The 22,669-nt window shown below is 39.8% G+C and overlaps 2 protein-coding genes across 3 annotated transcripts in view; one reads left to right on the top strand and one right to left on the bottom strand.

Annotated features, from left to right (window-relative positions):
• LOC131688572 (nuclear pore membrane glycoprotein 210) overlaps positions 1–4,232 on the top strand; it is a 45,007-nt gene extending 40,775 nt beyond the window's left edge. The window contains exon 9 of the mRNA XM_058972912.1: positions 3,303–4,232. Coding sequence (XP_058828895.1) covers positions 3,303–3,442 — 140 coding nt within the window. The 3' untranslated portion in view covers positions 3,443–4,232. The remainder of the gene's footprint in view (positions 1–3,302) is intronic.
• LOC131688573 (ras-like GTP-binding protein RhoL) lies at positions 4,146–21,844 on the bottom strand. Of its 2 annotated transcripts, none has more exons than XM_058972914.1 (5): positions 21,555–21,844; positions 12,931–13,254; positions 12,443–12,557; positions 4,579–4,693; positions 4,146–4,509 (listed from the first exon to the last, which is right to left on the bottom strand). In XM_058972914.1, the coding sequence occupies exons 2-5, from the start codon at positions 13,044–13,046 to the stop codon at positions 4,289–4,291; spliced, it is 567 nt and encodes a 188-aa protein (XP_058828897.1). In that variant the 5' UTR covers positions 13,047–13,254; positions 21,555–21,844; the 3' UTR covers positions 4,146–4,288. The 2 variants fall into 2 exon arrangements, with proteins under 2 accessions (XP_058828897.1, XP_058828898.1); XM_058972915.1 differs by having other exon boundaries at positions 21,587–21,844.
• Positions 21,845–22,669: the final 825 nt, after the last annotated feature.

Below are 22,669 nucleotides of genomic sequence, written 5' to 3'. Positions count from 1 at the left end.
AAACGAAACAAATCCTTTCAAAATGAAGCAACTGGCACTGTTCACTATGATCCATAAGTACCGCGGAGGAAAGCGCATATTTACAGATGCTTCAAAGGATGGCGAGAGATGCGCGGTCGGAATATACCTGGAGGTCTGTAAAAAACGGTATTATTATAAATTGGAACAGGAAGTGAGTATCACGGCAGCAGAAGTAACGGCAATCAGAATAGCACTGTCCTTCGTCGAGCAGGAATGTGTGGTGTACACAGACTCGAAGTCAGCTTGTATAATATTGGAAAATGCAATAGATGGTAGAATTGGTTCAAATATTGTAGTAGAAACACTACAGATTGCTCATCGGTACGGCGTTATTATACAGTGGATCCCAAGTCATGTGGCGATCGAAGGAAACGAGGCAGCAGACAAGTTAGCCAAAGCAGGACTGTCCGATGAAGCACCAACATACGGTAATGGATTATTTCCAAAAGATGCACTTCACCGATTCAAATTAAAAACTCAGCAAGCTGCCAAAGTATGGTACAACAATATTCCATAGAAAAGGGTAAGCGGTTCCACGAAATTTTCCCAGAATTCTCGACGGAGCCCTGGTATTACCGGTTGAACATGGATGGACGCGATATTCGGCTAACAAATCGTTTGATGGCTGGTCACGACTTCTCCAAGTTCTGGCTGGCAAAAATGAAGATTATTGATGAATCTGACTGTGAGATGTGCAAAGTTCCTGAAACGTCAGAGCACGCAATTGTTCACTGTCCCAAGCACGGTTTCCTGAGATCGAAATTTCAACTCGAGCGACAATTTCTAAGCCTTACGGACCTGTATAAACCGAAAAATATTGAGCTGTACCAAGAAGTAACGGAATTTGTGAAACAAGCTAATGGCATATTCGTTTTTGACAGTGCACTACACCGGTGTAGTAGGTGCTACACTCATTCAAACTTGGGTGTAATCAGTCTATCTCTTTCTTTGCACTACACCGGTGTAGCACCAAGAAAAAACGAAAACGCCATAAGCTAAATCTGTAAACAAAAGAGTAAAAAGAAAATGACCAGACGTCACACAAACACCGCTGGGATCACCAAGTTTCTGGCCATATAGTCTGAGCTACTGGGCCAAAACAAACTGAAGCTGACAGATGGCAGTTTCGATCAGAGAAAAGAAGAAGAAGAAGAAGGTTCATGGTTATCGAGCGCTTGTATATATGTGCCAAGAGTAATAAAAATGTAATAGATTTCTCTACTATTAGATTTATTATTTGCCAAGTAAACATAGTTTGGATAAATAAGAAAGGTACAATTGCGGCACTAACTGACTTAAGTTCAAGTTTTCTCCATGCTAACTGCACACATCATTTAGATTACTAGATAATGCTTTTTTCCTTTTTTGGAAGCTTTCGGCTGTTTGTTCATTGTATTCTTTTTTAATTCTCTTATACCACACATAGTAATAGATCCAATAGTAAAAAGAAAATAGAATATTTTAAAAAAAGTCAGTGATAGCAGATCGCATTGATACGCCGCTCTTTTGTACAAATTCGATAAAAGAGTTTCCATCAAACCGAAACCGAATTGATTCCCAACTCAACCAGAATCAGCTTACTTTTGAGCAGTGAGGAAAAATACAGTTGTAAAGCTGCCGAATTGATTATTTTTCCGGATACAGTGATTTATTCCTAGGCATTGCCTTTGTCCAGCTACCGGGGAAGGGTATTACTTTTTGCACACCATGCTTCCCACACCATCAAAAAACCTAACTTTTACTCGTTTCGAAACGGTTGTGAATACTGTGAACAGAACAAAAACTTGCTCCTGCTAACAAGCATCGAACCGCGGGAGCACAGGGACAAAACCATTGCCGCCCCATCAAAAATCAATCAATCAAATTCTAGCCTCCCGACTCCCGTTTACCCGCGCTTCTTAATCGCACCGAATGGATTTGTAATTTAAGGCTCGTGGTGTGCGGGAAACTCGTGTGCCTACTTTTTGTTCCCGCGATACATTGTCGAATCTCTATAACAGGGATTTTTCATTGCTTCCGGTTTTATAGTAAACCGACATATGGGCTGCTTTCCATGCCAGTAGTTCGGTCATTTTCTGAATAAAGGCGGTGTTGCCTAGCTGAAACAAATCCTCACTGTCCAACCGGCATACCGGAAAGCTTGTACCCGATGTTGAATAAAGATCGATGAAAGTTAGTACTACCGCGTCGTCGTCGGTGCCTTGTCGGAGCGGCACCAGCGGGCAGCAGTTGTAGCATTGCACGACCGACGTGCTATTGCGGATATATATGAAAGTCACGTTTTGTGACGCGCGAGATCACATCTCGCTTCGCGGCTAGATACAGTCTGTCGAACGATGCCGTTCGTTCACAGTCGATGGCCAAAGTCACTTTTCATCCGAGCTGTGCCGTCATACATCAAGCTTTGCTAGATATATTTTCCCCGTGCCGTTATCACGGCATCTTTGGATGAGGTTTGGACCTCCCGGGAGCGCGGTTTCTACTAATGGTTTTCTTTTTTGTTCTCATTTGACTTTCAGTCTCCGAGGGAAGCGGACGACGATGACGAACAGAATGAGAAAATGACGTGGCTTCGATCTGCGACGTGACAAGTGATGGTAGACACTATGTTATTAGCTTTAACGGGATTCGATAAAATGTCGCATTTAGTTTGACAAATGAAGTGTAATGTTCGCGATCTTTCAATACTGATGATATCTGAACTGACGACATAACTCGATTAGAAGAGAAAAAAAAAGATTCCAATAATTAGAACAGGTTTAATTGTTAAATTTAAATTAGATGGAATTAATAACTGTATAGATATCAGAGTCCTTTTATACGTGTACAAAAGTTGGGGTCACGTCCACATTCGAGTGTCATTATTGCACTATTTACATATTCAATTATTATCTACCATCTCTGTCTACATACCACGACTCCTACCGAATTCCGCTTATTCATTTTTACCCTCGTTGATTTTTTTGCAATTCGTCGCACGTGATTGATGATTGACGGGTGGGTAACAAATTTTCATCTCGCGGGCATTGGACTGTCTCCACAAGACAACGCCGACAGCTACAAGGATCGAAAGTTCATGACTGCCATCCCGGTCGGGAAAATTGAGTGACGTATTGATGGTGTTTATCGGCGAAAAAAAAGTTTCGAACGCGGGTCTCTCTATAATTTACATCGTAGATACGACCGATACGGTTTTTCTGGAATAAATGCAATTTGTAACAATTATTTCGGACGTCAAAGAAATTCGCCTCTCATTTGTGTTTCTGTTCTATCAATTTCAGGCAATCTAAGTCATAATACTTCGCCGCTGTCTTCCTCGGACTTCAACAGTAGCGCGAGTAGCAGCCCACCGGGGTCACCGATCTACGGTGACAGTACGCTCTTATCGCCCCAGAAGCGCATTCATCGACGACAGCTGTGAACTGGGAGTACGGTGGTTTGAAAGCCTGTATATTCTGATTGAGTCAACGAATTTTCATCTATCTCAATCACCTAGTCTATAGACTGTACGAGATTGTCAGGGTAAGTATGTAAGTATGTATGAATGTCTGTTGGCGCATTTGTAAGTGATATGACGCTGTTTTGAGACATTTGAAACGATCTTATAATTATTTCGTGTAAATTCAAAAGTGCAAGGGTGACGAATATTTACGTACAAGAACAGTCCTATAATTTCACACTTAAGAAAGCTATTTGCTACAGACAAGAGAAGATATGGACGTTTCTTCTTTTCTTCAAGTTGAGCAGTACTGTCAGTTCTTTAGTTAACCGGAAGAGAATTTTATGTTGAGTTTTCATTTTCGAATCACATTTGTCATTCTTTAACCGACGGTTAAGTGTTATTCATCTCTACGTCTTCTTCAAATTGAAAGTCCTTTGTTTGAGAATATCTGACGAGAATTTTTGTTGATGATATTCCCCTGATAACATGTTTTTGTAGCGAACAAAATAATACTATCTTAAAGTGGCTTTGTCAACATAATGAAACAACTAGACCACGAACTGAATTCTTAGAATAAGATTGTAGTAAGCGATGTGTAATGGTGATGACGAATAAAATAAAAACAAGCACATTTTCGACATTTTCCTTGCTTTATTGAACTAACAACGAGTGTGTTCTTTAGTTTTCCTAAGCAAGTTAGTCCTAACATAAAATCGGTTAAGGTAATTATAAGATTTGTTTGTTAATACATAAAAGAACAATTACGAAAGCACGGCGCAACTATCTGTGAAACTTAAAAAGATGTCCCTAGTTTCAAAAACCGGCCTACAACGGCCAGCACTTGTCCCAGCATGAAACCTCCAGCGGTGCGGACGGGACACCAAGAAAACAAGCTCGGACTGCTTCCTCCACTGCCAGTTTTACATTTACATCCTTCTTGGCCGAACTTTCGACAAATGAGTTGGCATTGATTTTGCGCGCTAGGCGGGTGCCTTCCGCGGTGGATACTTCGTTGCTGGCACCTTTTCGCAAATCCAATTTGGTTGCTGTTATAAAAGTGAGAACACAGTGATTAGTGTGATGAGCCGGGCTATTCAACTAACAACGTTGCACACCTATCAGTACTATCGGGACCCGCTGGTTGGCCGTGATTTCTGGGATCCACTTGGCAGTGATGTTTTCGTATGAGATCCGGTTGTTGATAGAGTAGCATAGCAGGAAGCAGTGTGCCTGGTGAGTAAAACGGGAACAACTTATCTACATGAAATTTTTTTTTACATTGTAATAAATGATGACCAAAAATAAAAGTCGCAGGGATAGAACATGCTTCGTAAAACCCGTTTCACATTTATTAGAATATAAAAACCGGATACAAACTTCAAGCATAAAAATCGGATTCGATCAAAGCACGCGTTGTGCGTCGAACGCGAGAAATTTTCAATCCCGTAAATTCTTGCCTCATATATTTTTCTTCAAAATCGATGAAGATTTTGAATGTCGGTGCTGTTTCCGGTTTTTGTTTTAGTGAGTACTTCCCACATTAAAAAGTTAAAGTGCATCGATGGTTCTAAGAAAGTTCAGTCAAGTGAAAGTTTCCTTCTGAAGTGACCGCTGGTTTCATGAAAGATTATCATGGGTAAGAAAGGCAAGCGTCTGCCGGTTTTAGGAAACCCTTGCAGCAGTCTTCCTATGAACATCGACAAGTTTGCACCCGTGTACAAAATTTCGTGCACGCGTTCAAGCTCATGCATGCGTTGCCTTTGTGTACAGGTTTGCATCGAACACCGAACCCAAGCGAACGATGTGCAAACTTAGGTTTAAACACCGTGTACGTACACCGTGTGCGTACACAAGAAAGGCAAGCACAAAACAGAATGCGTCAACGCTAGTGATGATGAGTGAGAGAAAGAGAAAACCAGTGTCAAGATCCTGTGTGTACGAACACCGCGTACTTACATGAGGTTCGGATGTGCAAACGAACACGTGCACGTGTTTTGGTACGCATTAGCGCGTTCGAGTTTGCGCACGAAATGTGGGTATAAGATGAGCACAGAACTAGAGCGAACATGGTGTTCGATGTTCATTTGGGAAGACTGCCTTGCAGCATTGTAAGACCAATGGTGTGCCACCAGATGTTTTTGTCATAATGAAGAATAGAGGATTTGTCTTTTAATTACGAGATTTCTTATCGTAATCGTTGGACGGTATGTATGAAGTAAAAAGATATGTTTTTGTAAACAATCAATTAAAACTTCATGATCCGCTAAATACGCGTCAAATTCATGCACACTTAGGCCGATGACATGCTTACGCGATTTGCGAAGCGGTAGCGGTAAGCGAAGCGAATGCGTTTGAGCTATCTCTTTGGTGTGTGAATGTAGAACGCGCAATACTGTCATAGTAAAAGCGGGGCGAACGCAGCAAAACACTATGTAAAGTGCTCAGACGCGTCCGTAAACGCTTCGCTTTCCGCTTCAGCTTGTCATCGGCCTTATTCGTGGCATGGAATCGAAAGTTTGACTGTAATACTGGTATAAAAATACTCGTATAATAATTGAGCGGGGCTTGTCGCTGGGAAAATGACCTCGGAATGTACCGCTAGCTCTCTGTCGTTCTGAAATGAATCAATGGAAAATCCGCAGAGCTAACACATCCTGCATCTTGGAATTAAGTTGTTTGCAAGGGGAAACCACATGCAGAAAACTTCTTTTCATAATACCGCTGCCGGCCAGTGGGATTGTTAATACACACACAACACACACACACACACACACACACATAAACTTCAAACATAAAAATCGGACGGGACTTTTCTTTTTTTATTTCGATTATAGAGGTTTTAACCTTAAGGTCATTCGCCTCTTCGGGTTAGAAAAATCTCTTATGAAAAATTTCTAACCCTATGTGCGGGGTCGGGACTCGAACCCAGGTGCGCTGCGTACTAGGCAATCGATTTACCAATACGCTACGCCCCCCGGGACTTTTCTTTGTATGAGTTGGATAATAATACCTACAGTCAAAAAAATCGGAACAAAATATTTCCGATTCTTATAAAGTAGTTTTTGTTAGCCGACTTTTAATCTTGAACATCAAGATATACGGATGTTCCTACGAGTGATTTATTTTTAACCGATTTTTATTCTGGAGGTTCAACCTTTTCTTTTTAATTTTGATTATAGAGGTTTTACCCTTAGGGTCATTCATCCCTTTTTGGGTTAGAGAAATCTCTTTTGGAAAAATCTAACCCTATGTGCTGGGTTGGGAATCGAACCCAGGTGAGCTGCGTACAAGGCAATCGATTTACCAACTACGCTATGCCCATCCCTCCCGGTTCATCCTTGTCTAGTTTTACGGCTGAGAGGTTTTTAAGCGATTCTTATGCTGAAGGATTTCTGGCCGATTTTTATGCTTGAAGTTTATTTTCGATTTTTATACTCTAATATGCCTGAAACGGATTTTGTGAAGTATGTTTTCGGTCGCTCAAATATGTAGCCCTAATACTGGTACAACTCATCTCAACATTAAAACTAACAGTTAAATCGTACACATTAAAGGGCGTCCCACATCAAATTACACCACGCTCTCTTAAAAATTTAGTAGAAGTAGTTTAGAGTGTATTGTTTATACTGTATTTTTATCGCCGCCAGTTTTTCGAAAATTGGAAAACATGGCGTCAATCGAAAAGCAACGTCACTAATTGATTTTGCGCAAGCACCTGGAAAATCCTCAACTTGGGACATCGGAAAACAACTCAGAATCGTGCAGTCAGTCAGTCGGTGAATCGTGTGATTAAACGCGGCTTCAGACCAAACCAGAGTATCGAACGGAAAGAGAAATGCGGTCAGACTGGATGTTCTATTAGTGATCAGGATCACAAGCCTGTAGTGAAAGCGCTTAAGCGGAATCCGAATGCTTCGGTTAGGGATGTGTCCAAAAAGTGTAATCTGTACAAGTTTTTTGTTCAGAGAGCCAAGGACCGTACAAAGTGCAGAAGGCTCCAAATCGTGACGAACGGCAAAATACGGTGGGAAAGTTGCGGACCCCGGAAACTGTACACTCAGATGCTGACGAAGCCTTATTTTCTCATCGTGGATGATAAGACTTACGTCAAGGCGTACTTCCGGCAGTTTGCCGGGCTGCTGTTCTTCACCACCCAGCACAAGTTTGATATACCGGAGCAAGTAAGGAAGCAGATACTTTCAAAATTTGCCAATAAATATATGATTTGGCAAGCGATATGCGCATGTGGCAAACGTAGTGCGCCGTTCGTGACTACCGGGATTGTAAACGGGGAGATCTTCCTCAAGGAGTGTCTACAGAAACGTGTGCTTCTTTTGTTGAAGCAAAACGAGCGCAGTACAATCTTTTGATCGGATCCAGCGAAGTAAGCACTCGTGAATCATGTACACGTCGTTTCGTGTAGTGTCGACATCAAGAGTGCCTACGATAATCTTGAGATTGACATTCTAGTTTGGGAACAACGTAAAATGTGTTTACCAGTGATCCGAACAGTCTACAGTCTACACCCAGGTTTGTTTACGCGGTTTTTTTCGCGCGGTTTTTTACGAGTTTTTTTACGCGAATTTTCCAATTAACGCGGTTTTTTTACGCGGATTTTCCAATTAACGCGGTCCTTTTGAATGCAAAAGACTTTATACTTTTTTTCTGAAAAAAAAGTCTAAGTCCTTTTAAATGCAAAGAACTTAGAAGAATTTTGGCAGCTTTCATTTTGCGCGGATTTCGCAATTAACACGGTTTTTGCAAAAAATATTCTAAGTCCTTTTGAATGCTTAGAATGACTTAGAACATTCTCGGAAAGGTGGAAGAGACGGGTCTGGAAGATTCCTTATGGCCCGCACCCCAACAATATGGATATTTTCGAAATAGTCTTGAAGAGTAGGTGCCAGAAATTGATTTTTGACGCCATTTTGAAATCAAAGATGGTGACTTCCGGTTTAGCGAAATTCGCTATAACCCAATCAATATGGATATTTTCGGAATGGTCTTGAAGAGTAGGTGTCAGAAATTGGTTTTTGACGCCATTTTGAAATCAAAGATGGCGACGTCCGGTTTAGCGAAATTCGCTATAACTCAATAAATATGGATATTTTCGGAATGGTCTTGTTAGGTGACCATGAACCATGACGACAAATATACCATGGTCATGGCAAATGCGACAGCTGAAAAAAGGGCAACTCTATATTTGTCCAAGGGACATCCATAAATGACGTAGCATTATATGGGAGAGGGGAGAGTTTTGTATTTTGTGATGATGTGTGACGACAGGGGGGTAGGGGGTCTTGTCATGCTACGTAGCCTTCTAAAAGGGGAATAACTGACATCGTTTTTGATTTTTTTTAATTTGCGGGGACAAGGAGGGGGAGAGCTATCGTCAAGCTACGTAATTACCAGGGGGTGTATTTAGAGGTTTGTGACGAAATGCTACGATGAGGGAGGGGGTGTTAAAAATCACTCAACAAATGCTACGTCATTTATGGATGGTCCCCAAGCTATCGTCTACAACTTTGGTTGCCTCACTGTTAAAATTAAACTGCGAGCATCTTCCACATTCTTGGCAGAATTATTAGCTCTTCGTAAAACCGTCATATTAATTCATCAGCGACAAACAGCAGATTAGCGATTTGAGGCAATATTTATTGTAATCCGTAGCATTTCAGCACTCAAGACGACTTACCAGCTGAATAGGAGGGGGCGTGTTGTTTAAACATAAGTTGCGAATCCAAAGTCATTCCCAGATCCATTATATAGTTAACTCGTTCTACTTCTACTTCTAGCAGACCGTAGTTGAAGAAAATCTACCCTGAAAATGATATCATTGCGTACTTTTGCGGTTCATACTTCAAGAGTTAGCAAAATCTTGAGTTAATGTTTGAGAAGCCCCTAATCTACAATCAGATCAGCTCAGACGAGTTTTCAGTATAAGATGCACATCATTGAAATACAGCAGAAAGATCAACGGCGCCAAATGGCTTCCTTGAGGTACTCCTGGCGTAGAAACAAATGTGGACGTCAGGCAATCTCCAGTGACAGCCCAATCTTGGTTTATGAGGTAGGTTCAAACCGACGAATCCAAACCTATTAATTTTTGGGGTTATAATATTGTAATTCACCTGATCGAAAGCAGCAGATAAGTCAGTGTAAATGACACCGGTTTGAGCGCGATGTTTCTTACTTTCTATTATGAATGCAGTTAGACACAAGACAACAACAACTTCGAGACAGTACTCAGTAAAGTAATACCACGATAATTATTCACGTTTTGCCTATTTTCCTCTGTTAATGGACTGGAAACATGTTAGCGGCTAACCAACAAGATGGAAAAATGGCACCGGCAATAGATGCTCGGAAGATGTGAAGAAGCGGAATTACCAACACTTCGATGGTCCATTTCAGAAGTACTGAAGGGAATTCGTCAGGTCCAGGATTGGAAGATGATTTGAAGCTCCGATAATCATCACTGCGAATAGCATAGTTAAATGGAGAAAAGTATACCCTTTTACTTCGACTGACGCTGCTGATAATTCTTTTTTTGTCGTGGTTCATCAATTTCACCATACAAATTCATTTTCTTTTTTTTCTGTGATATCCATATTATTTAGCCACGGCGGTTCTTCGACGAGACAGTTCAAGAAGCCACCCAGAAAACCACGCTATGAACAATCAGGAAGAAAATACAATCAATCGGCGAAGATTCACGCGACGAAAAACTTCTACGGTTGGAAACTCGGAACATGGAACGCTTGATTTCCCCTGGTTCGACCGCATCCCGCACGATGAGCTGCTTAGTGCTGGGAAAGTTGCGCTATCATGTGATCAAGTGGCAGGCAATCAGCGAAAGGATGTGTGAGGATCAAATGCCTTTTCTTCAACTACAGCATCATCAACGTGCATTGCCCTTATTTAACTAGGTCCGATGACGAGAAAGATGTATTTTACGCACAACTGATACGTGGCTGTGACAGGGACTCCTATGGGATGACTCGAGGTGTGTGAAGTGAAAGGGCTCCTCTGTATATTGCTGCCATTTCGGGACGTTGTTCGCGCGTTTATTAGCTGGAAAAGAAGTGTACCAAAGGACCGTCGGACATAATGGAATACAAGGAAATAGATTCCTGGAGTGTGAAGATCCGAAAAAGCTACACGATTGGTCAAAGCTACAATGGATCGAATGATGTGTCTCGAATCCTTTCGAAATTCGTAAAAAGCGTCGCTTTGGAAGGTGTAATGAGCAAGGATTTATTGTAAGGTGTGATGAGCAAGGATTTGCACGGCTGGTACGATTTTCGGATGTTCAGCTTTTTGGCTTCGCCGACGACGTTGATGTTGTGGCACGTAATTTTGAGACGATGGTGGAGACATACATCTGACTGGCGGTTGAGCCAAAGCGTATTGGACGGGTCATAAATGCGCCAAAGAAAGAATACACGAGAACAAGGAAGCAGGAAGAAACATTACGACTTCCACCGAGAATATCGATCGATGGCGACAACATCGAGGTGATTGATGAGTTCGTGTATTTGGGCTTACTGGTGACCGCCGATAGTGATACCAGCAGAGCAGAGAAATTCGAATATTTGCTAATCGTGCTTACTTTGGACTTCGAAAAACCCTTCGGTCGAACAAGGTACGCTACCGCCCGAAGGAAACCATCTAAAACATGTTCATTAGACCTGTTGTTCTCTACGGCCACGAAAACTGGACGCTACTGATGGATAATCAACGCGTTCCTAGTGTTTTCGGACGGAAGGTGTTGCGAACAATCTAAGGTGGGGTGCAAATGGAAGACGAAACGTGGAGATAGCGTATGCATCACGAATTGTAACAACTGTATCAGGTATCAGGAGAAGAGGTGCATAGCGAGCAGGGTGGATCGACCAAGTTGAAGGGGACCTGAGGAGTCTTCGTGCACTGCGAGGCTAGTGACAATAGGCAGTGACCAAGTGAGCTGGAGACGGCTTCTTGATCACAGTAAAGACATCACGATCTCAAACTGATTGAAATGGTAAATATTATTGGTCTTGGTTTGGTTGGTTGAAACTCTACAGTATTTGAACAAGTATCTATAAATTTTGTAATAATATAATACGAAGAATGAACGACAGTTCAAAATTGTCCTGGAAGGATAGTTGAATTATCAAAACCATGACGAGATCAGCAATGAACCAGTGTAATTGAACTAATCGAACGTAAGCCATGTAGACCAAAATTCAACCCTTTATGCCTCCCCTGGTAGACTAAGGTAGACTTTGCCGAACCCTCCAGCCCTCCAAATTTTGAATTATGTTATATACATGTTATTTTCGAGGTGCCTCCAAAGGTTCACCGATACTCGCCCAACTTTCAACATTTCGCAATGAAAATTTAGGAAACTGTTGTTCAAATGTTTCACTATTGCATAGAAATTAAATGAATAGAATAACTATCGCTAACTATAATTTTTTTCGAAGCCGATTTCTATTCACCGTAAAGCCATCCTCTATTGTCAGTGAATTATGAATTGCTCAAAGAAAGACCGCAGTAGAAATTAAATGAGCTAGTAGTGTTATTCTTACATTACGCCTTTTCATTTCAATCAGGCATTTTCGTTTGGTATTGAAATTCGACCATACTGCTACCAACGAAGCAAGTAGCTCTTTACCACATCGAGCGAGAAACAATATTATATCATTAAGTTTCAGCTCTCTGTGCATACGACCTGCCATCAATGCTCGAAGCGAAAATTATCCGTCAAGTAATTTCATTGCTGAATAATCCAATTTGTCGATAAAATTATCTATTGATTGAATTGTTTGTGTGTTCATGTATGTATGTTTGTTATCTGTGCCTGTACTCCGTAAATCGGTTGAAATTGCAATTGAAATCAGCCGATTGCCCCTGTTAGTATTGTTTAAAGCTGTTCAATATTTCTTTAGTCTTAGCATTTTTCTAGATAACGATACTATGAAAAAAATTGCTCACTCGTTTGTAAAACTGCTGCCGAATCCGATCGTAATCCTCCTGGCCGGCCGTGTCGTGCAGTTGTATTGTGTGTTTCCGTCCATCCAGCGTCATCTCAATTGATTCCTTATCGTATCTGCGTATACAAAACATACTTTACTTACTACTCTGAATGAATGATGCGTGGGTGACATCTATCGTTTAACCATTGCAGTGCAATGATACCGGATGCAATCTTGAAAAACATGAACATGTTATATCCCAGTATCTATCTGTAGTCGATTTCAAAGGATTAACAATTCATCCCATGTGTATCAAATCAATCGATAGGTATTTGCACACCGCCGCAAAGCAGTCACCTACTACTCATTCTATCTCATACAACAAATAAGTTACTGAATTGATAGCAATCAAATTTCGACACAGATAGGAAATTCCTCAAAACCGACCCTTCCCCTCAATGTGTGTATGTATACGTACACAGTCGACAGACCAGGAAAGCCACTTACATCGTCGGTTGGTAGAAATTGTTGAACGATTCATCCGTGTAGGCATGCAGAAGACAAGTTTTCCCCACGGCACCGTCTCCGACCACGACGATGTTCAGAATGTCGCTCGACGACATGTTCCTGCCGAGGCTTACACTGGATGATATCTACCCGGGATGTGGGAATGTTTTTCGATGCACTCACTAACCGGTCGGAATGATTTCAGCCCTACCGATCACCAGATAGTCCCTTTGGGGATACGATGTGAATGCTGCTGTTTTATGTAGTTGCGGTGTGGTTTTCCGAAGTAGGTTTTACTGTGGCAATTCCAGGCCGACCGAAGAGCTGCAATATTGTTTATTTAGATTCATTGATCTTTGGTTTTATAGAAAATTTGAAAGTCGTGGAATCAAACTATGTCGGGTTTGTTTGGTAATATTTATTTTTAACTAATAGGAGTAATCCATCGCAGTTCTGACCCGACCAGAAAAAAGACAAATAACGAACAGTTGTTAAAAGTTGTAATTACGGTTCGCGATGCGATTTTTCCCATGCTTGCTCAAGTTTTAGATAAAAAAAATATGTTTCAGAATCTTAAGATTAATGACGTCCTATTTTTTATTCATTAAGGTTTTTCAGATTAGAAAAATCTTTTAAGACAAATCTCTAACCCTATGCACAGTGGGAAAAAGTATCAAAAACGCGACTTTACTCAATAGCTTGATAGAAAGCTAACTGTTGTTATCAAAAATGCATACTTCTTATGTAAAAATGTCTGGGGAATAGATTGCAGGTATTTAAAATGACCGTAAAGGAAGAAATTCGAATCCGGCTGACAAAAATTAGTATTTATTATGTAAAAAGTCCACAGAATCGATTGAAGATAATTAGAATAATCTCACAAAACGTATACACCCATTTTACCCCAATTCTCCGGAAAACTAAAGTTTGAAGTTAATCCTGGCTTTGTATTTCGGTAAAAGGCTATATGCGGCTGATCAAAAGAAGATTCTTATGTATAAAAAGCCAGGTTATCGTTTGAATATAGTTAGACTGGTCGCCCGAAACGTATGTACCTGTTTTACCCCAATGCCTCCCATAACTCAAGTATAAATTTAAACCTGGCCCTACACTTCAGAAGGAGGCTGATTGCGGTTGATCAAAAGTAGTATTTCTTATCTAAAAAATTCTAGGGAATTGAAGATAGTTAGAATGGCCGCACGAAACATGTGTACCCGTTTTACCCCAAATCTTCCCATATCTCAACTTAAAGTTAAAAATGGCTGTGCTTCTCGAAAAGAGGCTGAAGATGGCTGATGAAAAGTAGTAATTCTTATGTAGAAAAATCCGGGAAATCGGTTGAAGATAGTTGGAATGACCGCACGACATGTTTGTTCTACCCCAACTTGTTGATGTTCATGGAAAATCTGGCTGTGACTTCTCGTCATAATACTCGGCGTGTACCCAGACAACGTGCTCGATGTCATGATAACCGTCGTCACAAGTGCACAGGCTACTTTTTTGAGTTCAGTAAACCAATGGCATGAGAATCGTCATTGCCGGCCACGACAATCTTCGCCGATACTTAGGATAGGGTAGGAAATGTGGCAATGGGCACGTGTCGCCGTCTATAGATTGTCGAAAAATCCCATACAAAATACAAGGACCTGGGTACGGTTGCTGAACTTTTTTCATCAGTTTATCAATAGGTACGACTGCATTAGCTTGACAGTGCCAATTTCTTTTTTACATTTTAAATATCTTAGAAATACGAGATAACAATTTTGATTTTTTTTATATTAGATGGAAGAGGAAAATTTTTACTGCTCTTTTAAGACTAGGACAATCGCTTTTTATCAATTGTAAGTGGTCGACGGGGTCAATAAACCATATATTATTTAGCACTAATGATTCAGGCTTTTAACAAGAGATATTATTGGACTGAGCAATTGAATCTAGAAAAATATATTCAAATTTAACGGAAGTTTATGGTTTGACAAAGTATTCAAAGGGGGTTTATTTCTAACATCGGTGTAGCAGCAGTCGTATCAGGGAGAGAGGAGAGAAGGTGGATATGACGACAGAGAAAACAGAACAAGACTTGTAACTTCCAGGTAAACTGAAGATCAGCGACCTTAATTAGAGCTTCGGACGACACGAACTGGGTTGACGGGTGGTATTCTTCAATGTTCGCTCTGGTTCGGTGTTCATATTAATATGAACCGACACTTTGTGCACGAACTCAAACACGCTATTTCGTACAACAACACGTGCAAATGTTTGCCTACTGAACTCCATGTACGTACACGGTGTGCGTACACCTGGTGTACAATTGTACATACAGGTTCGTGGCACCAGTTTTCTCTTTCTTACTCTCATCATTACTGGCGTTGACTCTTTTTGCCTTGTGCGAATCGTTCTCGTGTACGCACCCGGTGTACGTTCACGGATGTTTGAACAAGAGTTTGTACATCGTTTGCTTGGGTTAGATGTTAGAGGCGAACCTGTACATCGAGACGAAGCATGTTTGAGGTTGAACGCACGCATGGAATTCTCTACACAGGTACAAACTTGTTGATGTTCATGGGAAATCTGGCTGTGACTTCTCGTCGTAATACTCGGCGTATACCCAGACAACGTGCTCGATGTCATGATAACCCTCGTCACAAGTGCACAGACAACTTTCTGCAAGCCCAATACGTTGCAAGTGTTGTTCCAAAGAATAGTGGTTGGATATTACAGGTTTGTCAGCTGTTGAGTATCCTCTGACGACAGATACTGAAATATTCATTGAAGCAGATTGATCTGTCGTAGATGTCATCATCTAAGGCGCCCACTTTTGCTAAAGAATCGCTTTTTTCAATACCCGGGATGGAGCATTTACGCGGGTCCCAAAGAGAGGTGATCTGGAAAGATTTTTCGTATAACGTACGTAGGGATTCCCGTACCTTCCCCAGAAAATACGGGAATTGCCTTTTGGGTTTCACCGCACGAATAGTCCCGATGGAGCTGAGGCTGCCCGAAATGATGAAGTAGTGAGTAGGGGACTAAGACATCAGCCCTGAGAAAGACCCATGTAGCGAAATCGTAATGTTAATAAATAACCATACGAATAATACATGTGCTTTTCAGACAGCAGATTTAGCAAAAAATTGCTTAAAATCAGTGAAAGACCATGCTTCTCTAAAAGAACGTTGATAAAAACTGATATAATAACTCCCTGCATATCAAAGAAAACTAAGGCAATTATTTGTCCCTTTGCATTTGCGGAAGCCTAATTGTGTGTCTGATAATAGCCCATTCATTTGCTTCGACCCAATTGTCGATGTGGAATAGGATCATTTTCTAGTAGAACTCCCGGAAACATTGCAATTGGTCGATACGAGTGCTGGTCGGAGGCTGGTTTTCCTGGTTTTGAAATGGCGATGACAATCACTTGCTTCCAGTCATGAGGGACAATGTTACCCTCAAGGAACATGTTAGATAAATTCAACGAGCTCCTTTTCATAGGGTCAGAAAAATTCTTCAGCAAGTTGAATTTGATTCTGTCTAACCCCGGGGCATTATTGTTGCATTACAAGTGAGCAAGTCCCAAAAGAACTCTTCCATAGGAGTTTTTTCGAGCCAGACAAATTATATTAAAGTCGTGGAAATTGAGATCTATACTGCCCATAAAAGCATAAGAGTCCCATATTGAAAAACAGCAAGCCGAGAAAAACGCTGTTCAAGATTTACATTTTCATTGAGCCTTATGGATGGGACAAACATTTTTTGATATTTTTTTCGATATTTTCTAAACAAACCGGGTAATTTTACTTGTGCATTGTGATTCAGTGGTGATACAGATAACTCATTTTCGACAAAAATCTATATGGGACTCTTATGCTTTTATGGGCAGTATATCGGAAGTTAAGTTTCACATAATACGAATGCATAACTTTTTAATTTGCTTAGTACAATTTATTCGATTTTCTGGAGAATATTTCTGCAATTTCGCTGTAGAACAGTGATCGAATCGGTAACCTCATTCGAAGACATAGCCATTGAAGGATACGATTGCTGCATGGAGGGGCTATTTAGCTGTCAAAAATGTTTGCACTATGTAGTGAAAACGTTTCAGAAGACTTTTACCCCCTATGCACAGACCGCGCTGTGCCCTTATGACAATCAAATTACCACATGAATAATCTGAACACTTTGGAAAAACGTGCGCGGGAACCTTCAAGAAAAAGTTTGAAATGTAACCCAAACCTAAGACAAAACAAGACAACTAGTAAGCGATTTCTGGAGCCAACGTGGAGCCAAAATAAGGTCTGTTTCCGTTACCACAGGGCTCATTTCGCAGTGTTGGCATCATTATCAGTGCAAGTTGCCTAATCAAATAATTTGAATTCGTCAATTCTGTATCGTAAATATTTAACCCTTAAATGTTGTTTCAAAACAACATCTTGAAAATCGTCTAAAAATTGTCGCATTGACGTGATAGAGCTGTGAGCAGGGATGCAAAATGCCTACCTTTTCTACGGTTGTAATTTTTCTACCTATATTCTCCTTTCTCATACCACGCTCCTGTCATTCGCTAGTACAGGACGCCCAGCGCTGTACGGCAGCCTGTAAGCAAAGCAGTAACATGACAAAAAAATACTGCCCCCAGTATAGCCACCAGACGCGAGCGGTACAGCTTCTCTTTCTTTATTTTACACTTTTAATATTTTTGATCTATTTAGCATTTTTAATCACAAATGACAACAATGAACGCGGTTCATTTACGTCACGACCGGCATCAACGCTTTCGTGTGCTCCCTCCCTTTGACTATGCAGAGAAAAGTGTACAAAGCGAGAGAACAAACTTTACTACGCCACACTCTTACCGAGCAGTCGGAGTACAGCAGTAAAACAAAAATGTATTTTACTGCTATACGGTAAAATGTACTCAGTTTGTCTACCGTTCTGGCTACAGTAGTAGTGATGCGTTGCTGTAGTGGGCTGTACGGCTTGTGTAAATGTAAATATGCCGGAAAAATGTAGTTTACAGGTACCGTTCGCATCCTTGGCTGTGAGTCAATTTTCACAAAATTCTAAAAAAAAAAAATGATTTGTGCCTTTATGGGTTAATATATAAAATAACGCTAAATATTTGAATAAAGACTCGACATAGCAATCATTTGTTTACCATTTATATGTTAGTTTTCTTCCGATCGAATATCTGTCAATAGAATTCATATCAAGCAAAATCTTTTGGACATCTTTTTGTAGAACATTTGTATTTGTATGTGTATTTGTGACGTTAGCCTGTTAGCGTATCTGTAATATTTAAATTTACTATTCTCGATTAGAATGTCACTGACTTATGTATAAAAAGAAATATAGAGATTTCGAGTAATTATCCAGTGATTCTGCGTTTTTATGTAAATCTACTAAATAAAAAGTGTGCAGTCTGCAGACTGATCTGTAACGAGTCGTTCACATGGCAAGATGGCGGAAGGGTAAATCGAATAGATTTACGAATGTTGGTTTTGTTCTTGCGGTCTGATATGATATTATGCTGGACAGACATGTAGTATTTGATATGATCCCCACCATGGGGAGACTTGACCAAGGCCGGGGAAGACTTGACCAAGAGAATTTTGTAAAATCAAAACAATAAATTAAGACATAAAACATGCTGTCTTCATATTTTTACATATTTTCGAGATTCTTAAAAATCAGTAAAAATATAAAATGTTTGCATTTCATAAATTTCGATTTTATTGATGCATTTCCTTTTGAGGATTAACTGTACTGCTTACATTGTATGTTCACACGTCACAAAATCAGCCATATTACTGGTAACTTTTTTACTAGTTCTAAAAGATATAGACAAATGTTTGAGGTGGGATTTTTGTGTGACGTGTTTAACATTAATAGTAGGTACCACAGCATAGTAAATATAAGAAATTTTGAATCTTTATTTAGCTTATTTTCACTTGGTCAAGTCTCCCCAACATTATTTGTTTGTTGTGCAAAAGTTAGTCATATCTATTCCAATGTTCGGATTTATGTAAAACCATTTCAACATTTCATAAGGAATAAGATGATATATGAGTAATTAAACAGTAATTATTAGTCGAGTAGATATGTCCATACAAAGTTTGATAAAATATTACATCATTTAACACAAATTTATTAAATATGGAATATTTTCTATAAGGAAAGTATTTTTCATTCCAAACTTTTAAAATTACCTTAAGGGGTCGGAACAAGTATAAAAATATTTAAAAAAAAAATTAAGAACCTTATACAACACGTCATAGCTAATAATAGAATTTTTCGCTTGGTCAAGACTCCCCATGTTCCCCTAATCGATGCAATGCAGTTGGAGTGCAACTTTCAAGCACGTGTAGCATCCAGTTCCGTAGATGATAATAGTGAAACATTGATTTTTAACATTTATCAATTTGAAAGTTTGCACAGGTTTTAAATAAATTTTGTTCTAGTCTAAATGTCTGTTATCTGTTGTTAAACCATCAACGAATATTGAATCATCAAAGACAACTCCCTATCAGGGATGCCAGGTGATATTTTGAAAAATCTGTGCGCGGTCCATTTAAAAATTTGTGCCAATCTGTGTTAAGAAAAACGTATAAATTTGTCTCAAAACAAGACGTGGCGACCTTTTTTGGTTTTGCGCGAGGCAAAAATTAAGCGCAAGGTCAAAAATTGAGAAATCTGTGCTAATCGGTGCATTGTATAAGTAAACTGTGGAAATCTGTGCATTAAAATAGAAAACTGTGGAAATCTGCGCAGTTTTTGAAATCTGTGCAGCATACTGCAAATCTGTGAAACACAGATTAATTCCTGACTCCCAATGGTTCTGTATCCCTGGCAACCCTGACTCCCAATGGTTCTGTAGCTACCACCAGCACTGCCAAAATAAATGCAGTCAACAAGGAAGTCGTCTGTCGTCGGCAAATCGAAGAAGCATATCGACACAGATCTTTCATTAGGGCCTAAGTCGCAATGTACTCAAATGGAGAAAAATCAGTTTCAATATTCGGCGATGCTTTTCTAAATGTAGTTTTTATTGTAGGTATAAATTACTTTATGACCATGTTTTTCCGGAAGCATCTTTGGTTAAACCTTATGACAATATAACAAAGAATTTAATTCCTATGTGCTTTTAGTGGGTAGAAACAAAAAAAACCTTACACCCAATTTGCGTCCCAGTCGTGATTTCGCCCTTCAGCAACCACCATTTGCGGAAGGGCTAAATCGTGTACATAATTTTCAGAAGGGCGCGGTAAATGGGCTAAACTGACTCTGTCTTGCTGGGTAGGGCTGGGTAAATGGGCGAGCTTGACAGTATACTTTTTAATAGGGCTCAGCAAATGAGCGCATAGAAACCCAATGTAAATGAAAGGGCGCGTGCATCTTTTCTTCGAATTACATGAAAATATCGAAATATTAGAATGTTTATGTGCAACAACTATCGAGTAGACATGATCATAGTAGATATTGCTTATCATTTATATAATAGAACCGCCGTTTAAAGAATAATTTTGTGAATAATAACCGTACGCCCGGTTCTGTCAAAAAATGTAAGTTTAGCCTTTATACTACACGTGAGAAGAAGGGCCTAAATCGAAATCTCGAAGAAAATGCATGTTTCGCCGTTTTGTTTTCTTTAATTATAAATCGAACTAAAAACCATTTTAACTAATTTTCACCTCAATCTTGTAGTATTTTTGTCGCATTATGTCATAATAGCGAAAACGCAGTTTGTTTACATTTGCGATTTAAGCCCTAATGAAAGACCTATGTCGATATCAAAACAGATCGAATGATCTTCAGGCGCTGTCAGATGACGCTGAAAACACCACATCGCCGTGGAAAAGAATCGTGGTAAAAGGGTTAAATACACCCCACCGGGGCAAAATGCCCCTCTTCAATTCCCAGGATTTCTGATTTATCTAAAAAGTAAATATGACTGATAACAGTATCGTTTCATGAAATCAACGTACTAAGTTAGTTTGGTATTTTTAATATGTTGCAAAACAACAATATACACAAAAGTTGCAAAAGAGCTACTTTGATGAAAGCTCCTACTTTTTCCAATAGCATTTCAACTAATTAGAAACAGTCGGATTTGATAAAACTATTTCAAGTAGCTTACTAGAATATTATAGTTACTATCGTAGTTTTTAGCATTAGAATTTAATGGTAACACATTTTATATGATTTTAATTTTGAGTGTTGATCGGAAAATGTTTCCTTCTATATTACAGTAACTGGAGAATATTTCTTTATCAAGCGTGAATTGTGGTTAATTGTCAAAGATAAAGATTTTTTATGACTGAGAGCTATCATCTATTATGAAAGCCAAAATTATTAGCAACTAGCTAAACTGTCATAAATCACAAAAATGACTTTAATAGATGATAACTTTCATCGAACAAGGGACGGGTTTATGCCTATGGTAACCTAAAAGAACCACCCACCATTCCGGGAAGTCAGTTCCATACCCAGGAAATCACTTCCCTTCAACAACTACCGGATTGTTCTTTCAGTGCCCTCTCCAAAACCTATCCGGAACCTAGGGAACGGACTAAACGTTTGATATATAGGGAACCGGTGCACCGGTAAACCATCTATGAATGTTTACTTACTTGCGGTGACTAATATTGATGCCGACGCTTACCCAAATCACTTCACAGCCACATACCTACGTATGTGCAAAAGCAAACAAATATCACACACCAGGAATCCAACTCAACAATATCCAGACGTAGTCGCCTGCACCGGACGGGCAGGGCAATCAGCAGCAGGGATGTTTGTGTTGGAGTGTGTGCTCTAGATTGATACAGGAACTGAACAGTTGGAATGCTCTTTCCGGCAATGCAACTGCTGCTAATCACCACCTTCGATTAACACCTGAACTATCCGAGTGGGTTGTCCAAGGCTGTGCGGGAGGATTTGCGAGAACTAATTTCAGTTATGCTTGCAGGGAAATTGCAGTTACTGTACTTGCCTAGACCACTGTTCTGTAAACTGATTTGCTTCTGAAGGCACCCTTAATTACTATCTACTTTAGAGGTAGGTTCACTCTTGTTCATTCGCTCGAAAAGGCAGCAGCTCTTTGATTGTGGTTTATCTTATCTAATCATAGCAGTGCACTGGTGCTTTATAGTTATAATGTTTGTGTGTGTGGCTGAATTGCCGCGAGGAGAGTTGTTTTTGTAGAACCTCTAGGCTATCTTGCGCAAGTGCAATCAATTGATTTTTGATAGTGATCGGTTTACTGTTTGAAAAGCAAGCTTCAGTGAATGTATAGAACATTGAAATTATTTTGTGTGGTATATATTGAATAGATTTTGAATTTTCAATGTTTTTGCCTTTCTCATATAAAGAAAGGCTATGCAATCACTGTAAAAATCGACTTTTTAACCGAGGCCCGGAGGGCCGAATGTCATACACCATTCGATTCAGTTCGTCGACATCGGCAAATGTCTGTGTGTATGTATGTATGTGTGTGTATGTGTGTATGTGTGTGTGTCATTTAAACTCACACAATTTTCTCAGAGATGGCTGAACCTATTTTCACAAACTTAGTTTCATCTGAAAGGTATAACGCTCCCATATTGAATTTTTAGTTGATCCGACTTCCGGTTCCGGAGTTACCGGTTGAAGAGTGCGGTCACACAGCAAATTCCCATATAAACTGGTACCACCATGATGTTCAAATGATGTAAAACATATTAAAATTGATGTAACATTACTCTAG

Source organism: Topomyia yanbarensis, chromosome 3, assembly GCF_030247195.1.
Source record: "Topomyia yanbarensis strain Yona2022 chromosome 3, ASM3024719v1, whole genome shotgun sequence".
NCBI classification, from domain to species: Eukaryota; Metazoa; Arthropoda; class Insecta; order Diptera; family Culicidae; genus Topomyia; species Topomyia yanbarensis.
This window is presented reverse-complemented; position numbering and strand designations above follow the sequence as displayed.

Excerpts from the sequence above, each read along its gene's own strand:
- LOC131688573 (XM_058972914.1), bottom strand. The coding sequence starts at position 13,046 with ATGTCGTCGAGCGACATTCTGAACATCGTCGTGGTCGGAGACGGTGCC. Across the intron at positions 12,558-12,930 it reads AATTTCTACCAACCGACGAT|ATACGATAAGGAATCAATTG; the intron begins GTAAGTGGCTTT and ends TTGTATACGCAG. Across the intron at positions 4,510-4,578 it reads GGTCCCGATAGTACTGATAG|CAACCAAATTGGATTTGCGA; the intron begins GTGTGCAACGTT and ends CTTTTATAACAG.